General features: G+C 33.5%; 1 protein-coding gene across 1 annotated transcript; it reads left to right on the plus strand.

Moving 5' to 3' along the window:
* The first annotated feature begins 1,547 nt into the window (after positions 1-1,547).
* On the plus strand, positions 1,548-2,248 carry LOC137809021 (ubiquitin carboxyl-terminal hydrolase 26-like). The gene is made up of 2 exons (XM_068610162.1): positions 1,548-1,625; positions 1,919-2,248. Exons 1-2 carry the CDS (start codon positions 1,548-1,550, stop codon positions 2,246-2,248), a joined length of 408 nt encoding a protein of 135 aa, XP_068466263.1.
* The last annotated feature ends 14,438 nt before the right edge of the window (positions 2,249-16,686 follow it).

Raw genomic sequence — 16,686 nt, forward strand, 5'->3', positions numbered from 1 at the left:
AAGGCAAGGCGTCGCCTGGGTGGAGGCGTCGCCCAACCAGGGCGTCGCCAGATCAAACAGTGTAAAAGCAAGGCAATCACGGTGTGGTTCCCCGATACCCATGGGTAGGAAAGACCATGGAGGGAGCGACGTCGTGGGAAAGCCTCAGGTCCCGATATCTCGGGAAAGTGATAAAGAGAATGAAAAGGTGGCTTCAAGGCCATAGTGATAATACCAGTGAAGGGCAGCCTGACTCGCGAAGTACCCCTGCTGCCCCAGAGACGCCTTCAGGACAGATACGACCCAAGAGGAAGGTCACGCCCAGGATAACCGGGTGCAGGGTGTGAGAGGAAGGCAGATACGCTCTCAGAGTAAGTGGCTAGATACTTGGGGGCATGAGTTAGCACCCAAAAAGCCACCCCTAGCGCAGTAGCACTCCCAAGCAGGAGGACCCACACGTAGAAACGTCCCCAGATGGGCAGAAACGCCCCCAGATGGGGTCAAGGCGTCGTGAGGCCCTCCACGTGTATGACAGCAATGCCGGAATAGAAACACCCTCTAGTCAGGTGCCAGGTAATTAAAGATATTCAATACAGTTTCCCTTTTTGGCATTCAGGTACTATTATGGCTCCCAAGCGTTTCAACGTCTTAAATGCGCTACGTTTCATAATTAAGCGCTTTAATGAGTGCGTTACGTTTGAGTTTAAAAGCGCTTTAAGGCGCTTTAAATGCTGGGGGCAGTTTAAATAGCGCTGAGAATGTCGGAAAAAGGGTTGGAACCTTTGGCAAATTTAGGAGAAACTCTCTGGTTGCTTGCCCGTGCTTGAGGATTACGTACGAGTGACTGGAGAATATTTTTGCCTGGAGGGGACAACACACACACACATATACACGGTTCTTTTACCACCCTTCAGAGTGCTACACGCGGTGCTCAGATACGGGGGTGGACAGTTTTTGGTGTTTCTTGCTGGCTGACTTGAGCGTCGGAGTGCAAACGGCCGCTAGGGCGCCTCTTTGTCCTCTTTTTTGCAGGAAAGTTGCAGGCATTCAGTGAGAAGGAGACCTTAGCTGACGATTGAGGCCACGCACGAAGACGTCCCGGTCAACCGGACGGAACAATATATATATATATATATATATATATATATATATATATATATATATATATATATATATATATATATATATATATATATATATATATATATCCCCATGTATGTATATATAGAGAGAGAGAGATATACTCAAATGAAATTAATAATGTACATAGAATCTAAAGTGATAATCAATACTTACTCCTTGTATATTCATCTTCTTATAATAGTAAGCCTCAAAAGAATATTAGTGAGTACTCATTATTTTGCAATGAAAGAACTGTCTCTTTATAAAAGAATCTCAATAAGATGAAATTATAACTTAGAAGAAAAGGTATATTCACCTTTCCAAATCAACTATTTTTTTCCTATGATAATGAGCTTTACTAGAAGAGGTGAGAAGACATTAGTAGTTTGATGTCCTTCAAAGTGGAGGTGCTAGCAAGGAGTAACTGTTGAAAATGTATTTGCAATATGGCACTTCAAGAAGGAGAGGTGTCTTTGCTTCATAGTTCAAAGCTTATTTCATCTTTTGAAATTTTTAAGCTGAAGGTATTATAAAAAATAGTTTAGTGGCGCATGCATATTTTCAGAGAAAAATATATCCTTGGCAGGGTCATTCATAGTTGCTCAAAATTGCCAAGATATCCATTTACATTCGGATGAAGCATAACACATCTTCATCTCTCAAGAAATGGAACATGATTTGTCATGTTTCTTTCTTAAAATAGTGGTTTTTTAATGGTGTTTCCCTATATATGCCGCAATGTTTGATTTTCTTTACCATTCATTTGTGTTATGATAATGTATTTCTGTATTATTTGTGTTGACAAACTACAACAAAGAAGAAAATTTCTTCTGCTTTCTCGTTTCCTGCTGAACTTGATATGCGACATAGAATGTCTGAGTTGTCTCAGTTCGACTTGGTGTATGACTTGTCAGTTGTACTGATTCACAAGGGAACTGGTGCTAATAGTGGTCATTACATTGCTCATATTAAGGATGTAAACATTGGGCAATGGTGGGAGTTTGATGATGAGCATGTTACTAATTTGGGTTGTCATCCATTTGGCGAAGGGTCTTCAAATTCTACCTCTAAGTCCATCATGACTGATGCAATTCATTCTAATTGTTCTCAAGCGATAGTAGCTGACAGTAATGGAAATGGTTTGTGATGGCATTCTCATGGAGCTCTTCTTGGATGTTGTGAAAAATGGTGCGGAAGTTATGGATTGAATTGGGCAAGATCCTCCTAGGAGTTGTGGTGATCTTGAAGGTGCATGATGAGTATGGAAGAAGGGAGGTTCGGCCAGCCCTTTGATAGATGATGAAGATGAAGATTAGGTCCTAGAAACTAGGCAAAAGCAATGTATGGCACAATGTGGGCAGCATAACATTACTCTCATTAATCTTGAAAATACAAGTGATGGGCTTCTCCTTTTATAGGCTAAGGAGGCCGTAAATACTCTAAGAGAAGATGAAATGCTACCTAAATGAAATGGAAATTACTCCACATGGAGCACATGGGCACATGGCCGACCATGTGAGGCAATGTTCTAGAATGTGCACAAAATCTAGGGTAAATCACATGTAAGACAAGTTTATGCTTTCTAACACTACACTAACTACTAAGCCACCCCTAGTGGGCCTCCATGTAGCATGTATAAGTTCTTCTCCCTCCCATCCGTTGCTTGACCCAATTGTGCGTGAAGATGTTTGGCCATGGACCTAGTGATAGGTCCTAGACGGTCTAGGCTTCCTCCTAGACGCTCCTTTTGGCCGCCCCTCATCTTGTGCTAGACGCTCTCCTCTTGAGTCTAGACGCTCCCCACATGGTTCTAGACGGTCTAGACTTGGAACTTGGTATTCGTAGTGTGGTGAGCTTGGCCCTCCTCCATTAGTTTGCAGGCCTCTCATTCAAAATCTTCACTTGTGGAGACATTTTTGTCTAGTGATGCGTACATGTTGGTGTACCATCTTAAACATACAAAAAATGTTGATGAAATTGGGAGTGTAATTTGTGGTGCTAAGCATGATGAAAGAGAGGGTGTGGAAGTTGCTTTGCAAAATGGTGCTTCTCTTGCATCTCATCTTTGTAATGAGATTCAAAATTTCAAAGCCTCATATGATGAAGTTTGTCAGGAGTACAATAACAAGAAAGAGTTGGAATTGGGTCGTATTACTGGAAGGAGACAGGAGGTTCGATCTGTTTTAGCTTAAGCTCTTGTTCAACCATTGGAAAAACCATTTTATTGGATTTCTAGCGAATGGCTTCGCCAGTGGGCTGACAACATTATTCCAGTGTTAGTGCTTTTCCTTTCAAACAATTATTAGAGTCAGGTTAATTGATGTATTAGTATTTTATAGGAGGCTTACTTTGCAAGGTATATGCAATCCTCTTGACAACTCGTTTGTCCAATGCTCACATGGGAAAGTCCCAGTTTCAAAGGTTACCTTAATGAAACGAGTGTCTGCTTGTTCTCCAAGGTAACTTTTTGTTGGTCTCCTATTACATATTTTTTGTGGATTATTAATTATCTACATGTGGTATAGTGTTGTTAAGGTTTGTTTGGTGTTCAAGATATGATAGGAAGATACTGGGATAAAAAGAACTTACGATATGAATATGATATAATCCAAGCATGATAAGCTTAAGCCAGCCAAATGTTTGGTGCACCTCAAATAATTAGATAACTAAATTATGTTACCTTTTCCTGTATTCAACATGGACCAAATAATGGTAAGATATGATAAAAATTATGTTCAAATGACAAAATTACTCTTCCATTAAAATTACATATAGTTTCTCATATTTTATTGCTTTCTAACTTAGTTCCTCCCTCTAAGAATAAGAAATGCTTTGCACGGTTAACAATGATTATGTCTTGGGAAAGGTCAAAATTGACAAGCAACTCTTTCAACCTATTTTTATGTTTTCAGTTGGGCAATACTGGTAGGAAAGATGAAAAGAAAATTTACAAGATGTAGTGGAGATAAATCTAGTTCTATAAGTGAACTTTTGAAGTGTGGGGAGTGGTTGTGTTGCCCATGACCACATTTTTTACTGGTGATGTCTGTAAGGAAACTAGTGTTTATTGGGGGCTGATAGAACATAAACTTTCTTAGAAATGCTTATGTGAGGAGGAAAATTTTGTTTACTTAGCTAAATTAATTACAGTTTCTGGCAAGAGTAGAGGTTGATGTTATGGCACTGCAGACTTGGCTTCCAACATTCGCCATGGAGTGTCTTCCCTAACCCAACCTTCAATACGTGCTCCTTCCAGTGATTACTTTTCTCATAATGAACAACTTCATCAACAAGTGATGCAAGCAAATGAAAGAGCCGATCAAGCAACTCAAATAGTCGCTCAAGCAAATCAAAAGTGTGCAATGTCGGAGGATAAAATAAAGTTCATGGAGCAAAAGTTAACCATGATGATGGAGCGACAACAGGGTGACACCTCAACAAGCACAAGTCACGTTCACCCTCACTATGCTCGGAACTTTGATGATCAACCCCTGCCTTGAGTTCATCATTTTGTAAGTTTTCTTAAAACAATATCTGTGTATGGTACTATAACTTGCTTTTCCTTGTATTAACTAGATTATGTTTCATTACCACCCTAAAGTTGCTTTTGGAGAAATTACCTTCATTGATGTCGCATACTGCTCTTGAAGAAGTTTGATAATGTACAAAATAATCAAAAAGTATACGTTTCTTTTCCTTTGGTGGGTGATTAGATAGTAGCATATATTGATTTGTTGTAAGCAGGGTAGGCTTTAATAGCTCAACTTATGGTTATGATTATGATTATGCAGGGGGAGTTAGATATCACGAAGTAGCTGCTAGGATTATGATGGTTTTCTGTTGCAGTTTTGGTGCTGGTTTTGCTGGTTTTTATGTTGTACAAATGCTGGTTTGCTGCTGCAGTTTTGGTACTGCTTTTTGTTGGTTTTATGTTGTATAAATGTTGGTTTTCTGCTGCAGTTTTGGTGCTGGTTTTATAATGTGCAAATGCTGGTTTTCTGCTGCAGTTTTGGTACTATTTTTAGCGGGTTTTTTGTTGTATAAATGCTGGTTTATGCTATAGTTTTGGTGTTGGTTTGGTGTTGTTTTGATGTTGTTTTTGCTACAGTTAAAGTGCTTTTGATGTTCTTTTTGGAGACTAGGCACTGTTGTTTTTAGGTTTAGTAGCAGGGTGTTAAGCATAGTTTGTTTGAGTGTGTGTCCTTGTTCTTTGGGAATGTTTGTAGTCATCTGTTATGTAGATGATCTCTTTAGTTTTAGGCTCTTTCTTGTTATGTTAAAATAAGAAAGGTTTCAAACTGTTTAAGATTTAACTTCTCTAGGTTGACATGATCAGAAAGTAGAAGTTTCTTGGAACCTTATATAACTCAACTTCTGTTTGTCATCAAGTTACTATTTTTTAAAGCGTGTTTTCTATTTTTCTTGGTATTTTGAAGAGTGTGAAGGTAAGCTTGTCTTGGTATCTATCAGCTCAACCTTAGTTAATTAAAGTAACTTTAGTTCAATTTCAATCAAAATATCTTCAATCAAAAACCACAGATATCACGTTTCTACCTTTGTATTTTTGTACAAAATTCCAAGTTTATTATCGTGGGCCTTGTATTAGAAAATAACTTTTCTTGTTCTTTTCCTTGTTCCTATTAAAAAAATATTTTTTCTTGCTCATTTTAAAAACAATATTCAATTTTCAAGACAAGGAAAAAGTATAAATAAAAATTTATAAATAAAACTTTTTTAGTAAGAAAAACATTTCTTCATATTAGATTGCTTCCTAAAATAATTTTATCTTGAATAATTATATTGAAAAAAATGAAAGAGGTAAAAAATAGGATAAATGCAATAAGAAAAAGAGAAGTAGAGTAATATAAAATTGATTTATTTTAATAAAAAAATAGTTTTCTTTTTAAAATTGATTTATTTCAATAAAAATATATTTCAAACTGAAATTCTTTGTGTGCTTGTAGGCTAAGCCTACACTTTTTCAAATAAATAATATAAAAAATATTTTGAAGGCTAAGCCTACGCTAATTTGTGGCCAACATGAAGGCTTAGCCTACGCTTATTGTGTGCCCCTCGTAGCTAAACTCACTCTACTTGGACATTTTGAAGGTTTGGCCCACGCTAATATAATTTTGTGTGGGCTTAGCGTGGGTCAAACTCACAATTTTTTATAACTACTTAGACATTTTAAAGGCTTGGCCCACGCTAATATAATTTTGTGTGGGCTTAGCGTGGGTCAAACTCACAATTTTTTATAAATTTCTAAACTCCTTGTAGGCTAAGCCCACGCTTCACCTACGCAAAAAACACCCGCCATGTGTCGCCCACACCCGCCAATATATCCTTACGTCGAGTATATTAGCTTCAAAATTCTTATTAACACTATGCCGACGATAATCACCCTTTTGTGTAGGTTTTTCATACTTAGCCTCTGTTTTTGGCCCACGATAATAAAAAAAAATTTTGTAGTTCTAGTTTCTTCCTAAAAACTAACGCCTAAGGTACTTACAAAAGAGGTGTCTTTTTGGTTTCCCTCTTAGTAACTTCCTAAACATTACTCCTATATGTTTTACAAATTTATACAAAAGAAATTACAAAGAAAGATATTAATTGGATCCCATTCTTGAATGTGTGTAGTCTTCTTGTTGGCTTTGGGCTTGATCCTCTCTTTATTTAATTCTTCTTTAATTTTTTAGAAGACTAGAAGGAAGAACTTTAAATGTTTTGGTTGATGGCCTCTTCCTCTATTAGTAAAATCCTCTTCTTTTTTATCTCCATCAAAAAATAACCAATGGTGGACACATGTTATCAGAAACATGATTTTCCAATAGGTCACAAATTCAAGCAAGGAGCAACGAAATCTACTAATATGACTGCATTTGTTAATGTTCAAGAAGATGTTGCTCTTTTTTAGGCTAATCCACTAAATTCTAACATTTACATTTCTCAAGAATAATGCAATAGTTTAATGACTTTGATCCAACAATCATCTTCTCAAATCAATTTAGCCAAATCAAGTAAGTTTTATAACTAGATATTAGACACACGGGCTACAAATTATATATGCTATATAATAAAAATATTTTCTTCCCCATTCATAGTATTTATCTTGTACTAGTCTTTTTACCTAATGGAAATTAATTAAGTGTTAACTAGTTCGGTACAGTTCAAATCCCTATCTTACTCTTTGATTGATGTTTTATATGAACCTTCATTCTAAGTCAAATTGATCTTTGTATCGAGATTGACCACAAATCACAATTGTTTAATCATTCTTCAGCCTTCTACTTGTTTCATTGTTCAAACATAACCATGGAGAGTGATTGGTACGACTGAGAGATCACAACCTTTATCAATTGAGGACTTCCAGTAACCATCAAGTGTCACAAAGCAAAATTGGGATAAGTAGAATTTACACTAGGGTTTCATCTATTCCTAATAAGACTCTCAACATCAATAAATCTTGTGTAAATACTGATAATGCTAAACTTTGGCATTTTAGAATGGGACATTTATCTCATGATAGGTTGAAGATTTTGTCTTCAAATTACTCAAATATTTCCATAGATTTTGTTGATCCTTATGGTACATGTCATTTTGCCAACAAAAGAGACTACCTTTTCCTTCTAACGTTACTAAATGAACTTAATTTTTTAATTTTTTTTTCATGTTGATATATGAGGTTCTCTGAATCATGTTTCTCTTGAAGGGAATAAATATTTTTTAACTCTTATAGATGATTTTACCCAATATACATGGATTTGTCTAATAAAATATAAAGATGAAACATGCACACATTTACAGAATTTCATCAACATGACTAAAAATCAATTCAATACTCATTTGAAAGTATTAAGAAGTGAAAATGACTCTGAGTTTCTTATGACTGATTTCTTTAATAAAAAAAGAGATTATTTATCAAACTAGCTGTGTCGAAACAACATAACAGAACAATGTTTTTGAACACAAACACTAACATATTTTTAATGTCACTTGAGCACTGATTTTCAATCTTAATTATGTCTTTGTTTTTGGTTATATGTTGTCAAATACTTTGTTCATTTAATCAATAAAACTCATACTTCTCTTTTACATAGTAAATCACCCTATCAAATGGTTTATAGTGCAATACGAAATTTGTCTCATATAAAAAATTTTGTTGATCCTTATGGTACATGTCATTTTGCCAACAAAAGAGACTACCTTTTCCTTCTAACGTTACTAAATGAACTTAATTTTTTAATTTTTTTTTCATGTTGATATATGAGGTTCTCTGAATCATGTTTCTCTTGAAGGGAATAAATATTTTTTAACTCTTATAGATGATTTTACCCAATATACATGGATTTGTCTAATAAAATATAAAGATGAAACATGCACACATTTACAGAATTTCATCAACATGACTAAAAATCAATTCAATACTCATTTGAAAGTATTAAGAAGTGAAAATGACTCTGAGTTTCTTATGACTGATTTCTTTAATAAAAAAAGAGATTATTTATCAAACTAGCTGTGTCGAAACAACATAACAGAACAATGTTTTTGAACACAAACACTAACATATTTTTAATGTCACTTGAGCACTGATTTTCAATCTTAATTATGTCTTTGTTTTTGGTTATATGTTGTCAAATACTTTGTTCATTTAATCAATAAAACTCATACTTCTCTTTTACATAGTAAATCACCCTATCAAATGGTTTATAGTGCAATACGAAATTTGTCTCATATAAAAATTTTTGTTGATCCTTATGGTACATGTCATTTTGCCAACAAAAGAGACTACCTTTTCCTTCTAACGTTACTAAATGAACTTAATTTTTTGATTTTTTTTTTCATGTTGATATATGAGGTTCTCTGAATCATGTTTCTCTTGAAGGGAATAAATATTTTTTAACTCTTATAGATCTTTTTACCCAATATACATGGATTTGTCTAATAAAATATAAAGATGAAACATGCACACATTTACAGAATTTCATCAACATGACTAAAAATCAATTCAATACTCATTTGAAAGTATTAAGAAGTGAAAATGACTCTGAGTTTCTTATGACTGATTTCTTTAATAAAAAAAGAGATTATTTATCAAACTAGCTGTGTCGAAACAACATAACAGAACAATGTTTTTGAACACAAACACTAACATATTTTTAATGTCACTTGAGCACTGATTTTCAATCTTAATTATGTCTTTGTTTTTGGTTATATGTTGTCAAATACTTTGTTCATTTAATCAATAAAACTCATACTTCTCTTTTACATAGTAAATCACCCTATCAAATGGTTTATAGTGCAATACGAAATTTGTCTCATATAAAAAATTTTGTTGATCCTTATGGTACATGTCATTTTGCCAACAAAAGATATCGTAAACTGTTTTACTCATTTTGATATGAATAAGAAGAATATTTTTGTGAGATGATGCAATTTTTTATGAAACCTATTTTCTTTTCTATAAAGATAAAACTGATACCAATTTTGACAAACCTAATTCATTTAAGTTTATGCATTTGCATTTTTTTTTCATTTTTTGATAATGATATTATTGTGTCTACATTTATTAGTGATTTTGTTCCTTCAATTTTTGAAAATGCATTCTTATTCAGGACCCTTGCTACCGATTCTTCTCATCCGTTGCATTTAATTGATATTGATATCTTACAACACCAACATTCTAATTCACAACCTCCATATGTTTGAGCAATCAAGTAGGCAATGAAACTCAAAACTAGCTCAGGCTGTAATACAGTTTGGTTATGTTCAAAGTGTAGTTGATCATTTTATTTATTGACACACAATCATTCTTTCATAGCTTTATTAATATATGTTTATAACATTATGTTGGTTGAGAATAGTCTTTTAGAAATCCAACGTGTTAAAACTCATTCATAACTCATTTAGTATCAAAGACTTTGGTACTCTTTGTTATATCCTTGGATTTAAAATAAGTCGTTCACCTTCTGGTATTGTTCTCAATCAATAGAAATATTGTCTAAATCTTCTTTTTGGTAGTGGTTTATTGACTTGCAAACTTGCCACTTCTCCCATGGAACCATCATGTCCTCTCCCTGAAAGTGAAAGTTTGTTGCTTTTGGATCCAAGTGAATATAGAAGATTGATTGGGCTTTTGTTATACCTTACTCATATTAGGCCTGCTATCAGTTTTGTAGCTCATAAGCTCAATCCGTTTATTTAAAATCCAAGAGAACCTTATATGACGACCACTCTTTGTGTATTATGATATTTGAAAGGATGTCTTGGTTTTGCTCTATTCTTTCCTAGTTATAATCAAATTGTTATCAGAGTTTTTCCTAATTTTGATTGCGAAAATTGCATTGACTCCAGAATATTTATCACTTGTTATTGTGTGTTTGTGAGAAACTCTTTAATTTCATGGAAGTCTGAAAAATAGTCTACAATTTCCAGATTTTCTTCAAAGGCAGAATACAGAGCTCTAACCTCGCTTGTTTGTGAACTTCAGTGGTTACAATATCCATGTCATGATTTGCATACTAATATTTCTGAATCTTTTGTTGTTTATTGTGAAAATAAATATGCTATATGCACATAACAAAGAATTCCATGTTTCATGAGAAAACGATGCACATTAAAATCGATTGTCATTTTGTTCAGACTAAACTTCAAGAAGACCTCATTTATTTAATTCTTGTTTCTTCTTCTAATCACGTGACTGATATATTGATCAAACCTCTGCATTCTTAGTTATTTCATGACAACTTATTCAAACTGAACATAAAAAATATACACATTTCAGCTTCTGGAGAGAGCTATTAGTTGATAATCTAATCTCATATGAACTTTTTAATTTTTCAATTATAAATACATATTTTAGTCCTATCGATTGTAACTACATTTATTTATTTATTTATTCTATAAAAAGAGTACTGAATCATCTAAATATATGTATAACATTTATTTGATTAATAAAATATAATTTTTTCTTGAATTCTTTTCTCATAATATTGTTTCTTTTTCTACAAACAAACAACATTTATAAAACTAATAAAAATCATACATCAAAAGCTTTCACAAATTACACTACAAGAAAAATTATTTTTACTGGGGGTTATTTGTTAGAATATATGGCTTTAAACTAGAGGGGGGTGAATTGTTTAAAGAGAGTTTTCGCAAACTTTTCAGCCTTGAATGAAATTACTTTGAGAAAACCTTGATTAAGAAATCAGTTTTTCAAAACATAAAGCAAAAAGCACAACACTAGTAAAAACAATCGGTTGTTTTACTGAAACAATCGGTTGTTTATACCAGTTAACAAATATCAAAACTGAATTAAAGAGTTAGGGATAGAGAGAATGCACACAGATGTTTATACTGGTTCACTCCAAATCCAGAGCTACATCCAGTCTTCTCAGAAACCTCTGAGGAAATCCACTAAGCAATCACACCTTGATCACTTACACAACAACCAAGAAAGTGACCTTGATCACCTCAAGACACACACTCTTCTTGGCCAACACACCAACACTAAGATTGATGATCTTGATCCCCTCAAGAACACACAACCAATCTCAGCAACAGAAATGAAATTATTCAGCAGAGTACAAGGATTACACTTGTTACAGAAGATAATCTGAAATCAATACAAGCAGAATCCTATTCCATACACTTTAATCAATCACAAATTCTAAGCAATCTCAGTTCTTTGAAAAACTCAGAAACTCTATTGAAAAATCTTGTTACTCAAATCTGTTTTTTTGAATATATTCAAAGATGTTGTTTGTTATCAAATCTTAACAAACTCTTAAATTGCATTTAAAGATTGGTCAAAGCATTTAAAGACTGGAGCGTAAGCAATTAAAAACATTTAAAGCTCAGTCAAAGATAAAACAGTTTTTCTGTTATGGTACCAAAACAAACAATCGGTTGTTTCCTTGAATCAATCGGTTGTTTTGGTTTTAACAGCTCAACCATTTTAAAAATAGTTTTCAATCTTTTCTAAAAACATATAAGTATAAACAATCGGTTGTTTTGACAAAACAATCGGTTGTTTTAACTTAGTTTCAAAAACATTTTTCTTTCAAAAAGATTGAGAATGCCTATGCTTTGGATTCAATCAAGAGGTGGATTACAAACACAATCTACCCCAGATCCTAACTAAACCGGCACAGCAACAGCAAGCACAGCTAAGGCTTCAACATCCTTCAAAGGGTTTGGATTCTTCAAAACTGGAACACCACTTGGTTCAACAATCTCCCCCTATTTGATGAAGACAACTCCCTGGTGCTTGTGTTTGATCTGATTGAATATGAAGCAGTACGTGCAAAAATAGAATTTATACTATCCAATGCTTCTTTAACAAGTTTGAACACCATTTGGTTCAACATTATTTTTAGCGTTGCAGACGGTTTTAACCCCCGCTAAGCGCGTTACCCGCGGTTTGTTTTTCCCCTGAAAGATCCACCATTGTTAACAGATTACCAACAGTTTTTACTAACCCCTGGAATGACAGTGATTTCCCGGCGGTTCTTGAAACCCTTGTTACTATCAGCCATTTCCAAACCCATGGTATTTTCAATTGTTTCCAAACCCCTGGTATTTTTAATTATTTCCAAACCCCTGGTTTTCCTGGCGGTTTTCAAACCCCTAGTGTTTCTGGCGGTTTCCAAACCCCTGGTATTTCTTGGCAGTTTCCAAACCCCTGGTATTTCCAATAGTTTTCAACCCATGGTATTTTCGACAGTTTCTAAACTCCCGTTACTTCCAGCGATTTTCAAGTCCCCATTACTTTTAGTGATTTCTAAATTACTTCCCACAATTTCATTTAAATTTCCAATATTAACGTGGATTAAATTTATTAAATTTTTAAATCATAAATACTTAAAAATATATGAAGAGGGCATTGCAAAATAAAATCATATTAAAATTTAGAGAAAACACACAATAGTTTATTCATAACATAAGTCTAAAGAAATGTAATCCTAACACATTGCCTCCACAAGCCTCTTCCTAACACTTCCACATGTGATTGGACTAAATGTCTTCTCCTTTTCTTTTGGGGTACATTAATTAAACTATTATAATTTATTTATTCAAAACCTCGAGATTTTTTGAAAAATAAGGTTTACATATTAAATTGTGTTCATTTTCTTAAAAATATATCTAGAACATTTGACACTAATGATCATAAAACCGGGTCATGTAACTGGGCCAGATAGGTTCAATGTTTTCACCATTAATTCAAACATAGCCTTTTCCCATTCCTTTTAGACCCACCACAACAGGGTCTAACCTCATTGGAGTTTTGAATATAGTCTTCCAATTATTAACACATTAGTTAGTTTTTAAGTTATAATTAAATCACAATGTTATTGTAACTCAAAACATTATTACAAAAAAAGATTAATTACCTTGTACCGAGTGAGCATTCTGTTTGTTGGTAAGTTTAGAGATTCCCATTTGGCATGCGAGTTTTCACTAAAGAATTTGTGGTTCCTACCATTCAATCCAATTATGTATAACCATTTGTGTGATGATAAATCCCTAGTAATAATATTACACAGTAATCCAGAATCAAATCTCAAATTTAAACTTAAAATGTTAGGTCACATGCTCTCATCATCTAACCATTCTATTTTGAGAACCAACATTGAGGCAATATCAACCAACCATTCCTTTCCATCCATCTCTTGAATCTACTTATAGGATTCCTTGTCATCTTCCAATATTCAATCTCATAAATTGCCCGATACTTAGTTGAATCATCAGACGTAGAGTGATGTTCTAGTATATAAGTGAGAGCCTGAAGGTTATATAGTAATTATCATAAGATTGGTCAACACTAAAAAAGACTATGGTATCAAACAATGATCATCTTAGCTTGAAGGGAGCCCAATATAGTTGAATGTATGAAATAATGAAAAGATGTTGTTGTCAATTGATTCCTTGTAGTAGTCTAGCATCTCTCTAGTACCTTTGCTTCTTTCTAGTAGCCTTGCATCTCTCTAGATATACCTCTACAAAAATAGGCATTCACCTTCTGAGTAAATTAGATAATAAACAAATTTTATTGTAAAATGCTTGACTATGTTATTCAAGGAACAAAATGTGGTAAGCATGAAAAAATATCGTATAGTCTACAAATCAAGATTTTTGCAAACACTTATGACAAATATCCAGAAAAAAAAAAACACTACCTTCCAAGTCCTAGATACGCTTGAGCCCTGTTACTATAGTACATTGCATTATCACTACAGAGTTTGATAGCTTTTGTGTAAAATCCAATGGCTTTCTATCATTACTTATCTTTATAGGCTTGATTTCCCTAACATTAATGGCAAACCGAAAGAAAATAGAGGGTTGAGGAGAAAAACAAATGCAAAACTCAAAATTAAACAACCAACATTACAATATGTGATTTAATAAAGATTAAAGCCTATCTCCTAAACGGACTCTAGCGTAAAAACAAAACTATGTAAGTAATCCCCTAAATATTAAATATTGTTCAGTTATGAACTTTATTAAAATACATAAACTTTAGGATACTAAATACTAAACTCATGGACTATGTAGCACAGACACTGATACGACACGAACACGGATACGAACACAGAGATATGTATAATATCTAAAATGTAGGATACGGGGACACAAATATATATATTACATAATTATGAATTATATAAATTGAAAATAAAGATTTATGTGCATAAGTATGTTCTAGGTTTGTTTTTGGAGCAGAAAGATGTTTTTCATGACTGGTTCAAAAAGATTTGTTTCTTATTTTTATAATCATAATAAAAATTTATACAATTAATGTATTTTTCTTTTTTAAAATTATATTAGAATCGTACTATAATTGTCAGAAATCCAACAAATATTGTTTGAATTGGACACTTCACGGATACGTGTCCTACAAGTGTCATACGAGTGTCAGTGTCCAATACAAGTATCTGACACCGACACGCTAAATACTTAAAGGATCACTTACAATTTATTACATGTCATCACTACCATCTACAACATGCATTTTCTTGCCACCGTCCTTATTTCTTAATTTCTGCTATCTATTATTTCTCCACTTTGTCCTCCACTTTATCTTCCTCTGTCGGCTTAGGAAGCAAAAAAGATGCATAAAACAGTTAACTATAAATCCCTTTTAAAATTAATTTTTTTTTAGTGACTAAACAACAATTAACTGTAGGTTCACAAATTAAAGCAACACAGCAAATAATTTCAAGGGATTAAAAAAACCTTTTCAGTAGAAATTCACAACGTTATCTTTTCAAAAGATGAAAATGTTACTAATGAGCAGAACACAATGAAGATATATAACATGAAATTACAAAGTAAGGGTCATCTTTAGCAATTTGAAACAAAGTCCATGCACTAGAGTTTGATTAAAAAGTTCTTTTAGAGAGAATATAATTATGGAGATGCTTAACTTGAATGAAATAGATAACAACTTACCTAACACAAAGCAACTATAGGATTTTTCTCTAGGAGGCTTCCATTTGCATCCTACAATGAATGATTAAAAATACTGTAAATATACACTTCTTTAAAAATAACTCATTAGAGAAAAAAAATCATTAAAAATATCCTTGTAGCATTTGCATCAACATTTATTCTTAAACCATATGAAAAATCTTTCAAAGGGCCAACATTAATCAATGAATCCCTCAAAACAAACAAGAAAGATTTCAGCAGCAAAAATATAACTATTTAACTAGTTTGGTACAACTGTCAAGTTAGTAGGAGGGGAGTTGGGTAGGAGATTTTGGTGTGATCCTATTTTATGTGGGAAGCAGAAGAAGAAGAATGAAGTGTATTGGTGGGATGGATCAGTGTTTTGCTTAACAGATAGTTGCAACCACTCTACTGGTTGAGTTGCTTTCTCACCAGTTTGTCACATATGTTTGGTTGGTTTAGATTCAGGGCAAGCTCTCTCCTTTTGTTGCAACTAATCATACTGATAAGCCTTCAGCTTTTCGTATCTTACGCTCTCTTAGTAGCATTCAACAAAGTTATTTGGACTGGTATTGGTAGTATTAGCATCTTTATTATGATGGAAACATTATTGGTGGAGGCAACGTTAATCATTGTTGTTAAAGTGTAAAAGGGTAGTTATGTACCAACTATCATGAAGCACTTTGATGCACTCAAGATGGTCAAAAGATGCTCTAAAAGTGCTGTTGAGTGGTGCCAAGAAGCTCTTACTAGGCAGCTTATGTCCTTTTGGGTACTTGAAAGCTAATCAAGTGGAATTTTTTCGTGCTTTATATGTCAAAAGCTGTTTAGATTTTTTTGGGAGTTTTGAGCCATGTTCAAGGGTTGAGACACCCCTGAAGTGTCCCTATTAATATATTTATTCATTACCGATAAAAAAAAAACTAGTTTGGTAAGTTTACTATGCAAAAGAATTTCAGAAAATACCACTTAAAAGACAAGAAGGAACATATCCATAAACAATTAAAAGACGTTAAGATGCCCACTAATTCTTTTAAGATTTTCTCTTCATCCATATCGAGACACTACCTGAGCTAATTTTGTTATATTTGGAGCATACCCATATAAGAAGAGCTCCTCACCACTAACCATGTC

Source organism: Phaseolus vulgaris, chromosome 2 (genome assembly GCF_000499845.2).
Source record: "Phaseolus vulgaris cultivar G19833 chromosome 2, P. vulgaris v2.0, whole genome shotgun sequence".
In the NCBI taxonomy this organism is placed as follows: domain Eukaryota; kingdom Viridiplantae; phylum Streptophyta; class Magnoliopsida; order Fabales; family Fabaceae; genus Phaseolus; species Phaseolus vulgaris.

Excerpts from the sequence above, each read along its gene's own strand:
- LOC137809021 (XM_068610162.1), top strand. The coding sequence starts at position 1,548 with ATGGCACTTCAAGAAGGAGAGGTGTCTTTGCTTCATAGTTCAAAGCTT. Across the intron at positions 1,626-1,918 it reads TTGAAATTTTTAAGCTGAAG|AAGAAAATTTCTTCTGCTTT; the intron begins GTATTATAAAAA and ends ACTACAACAAAG.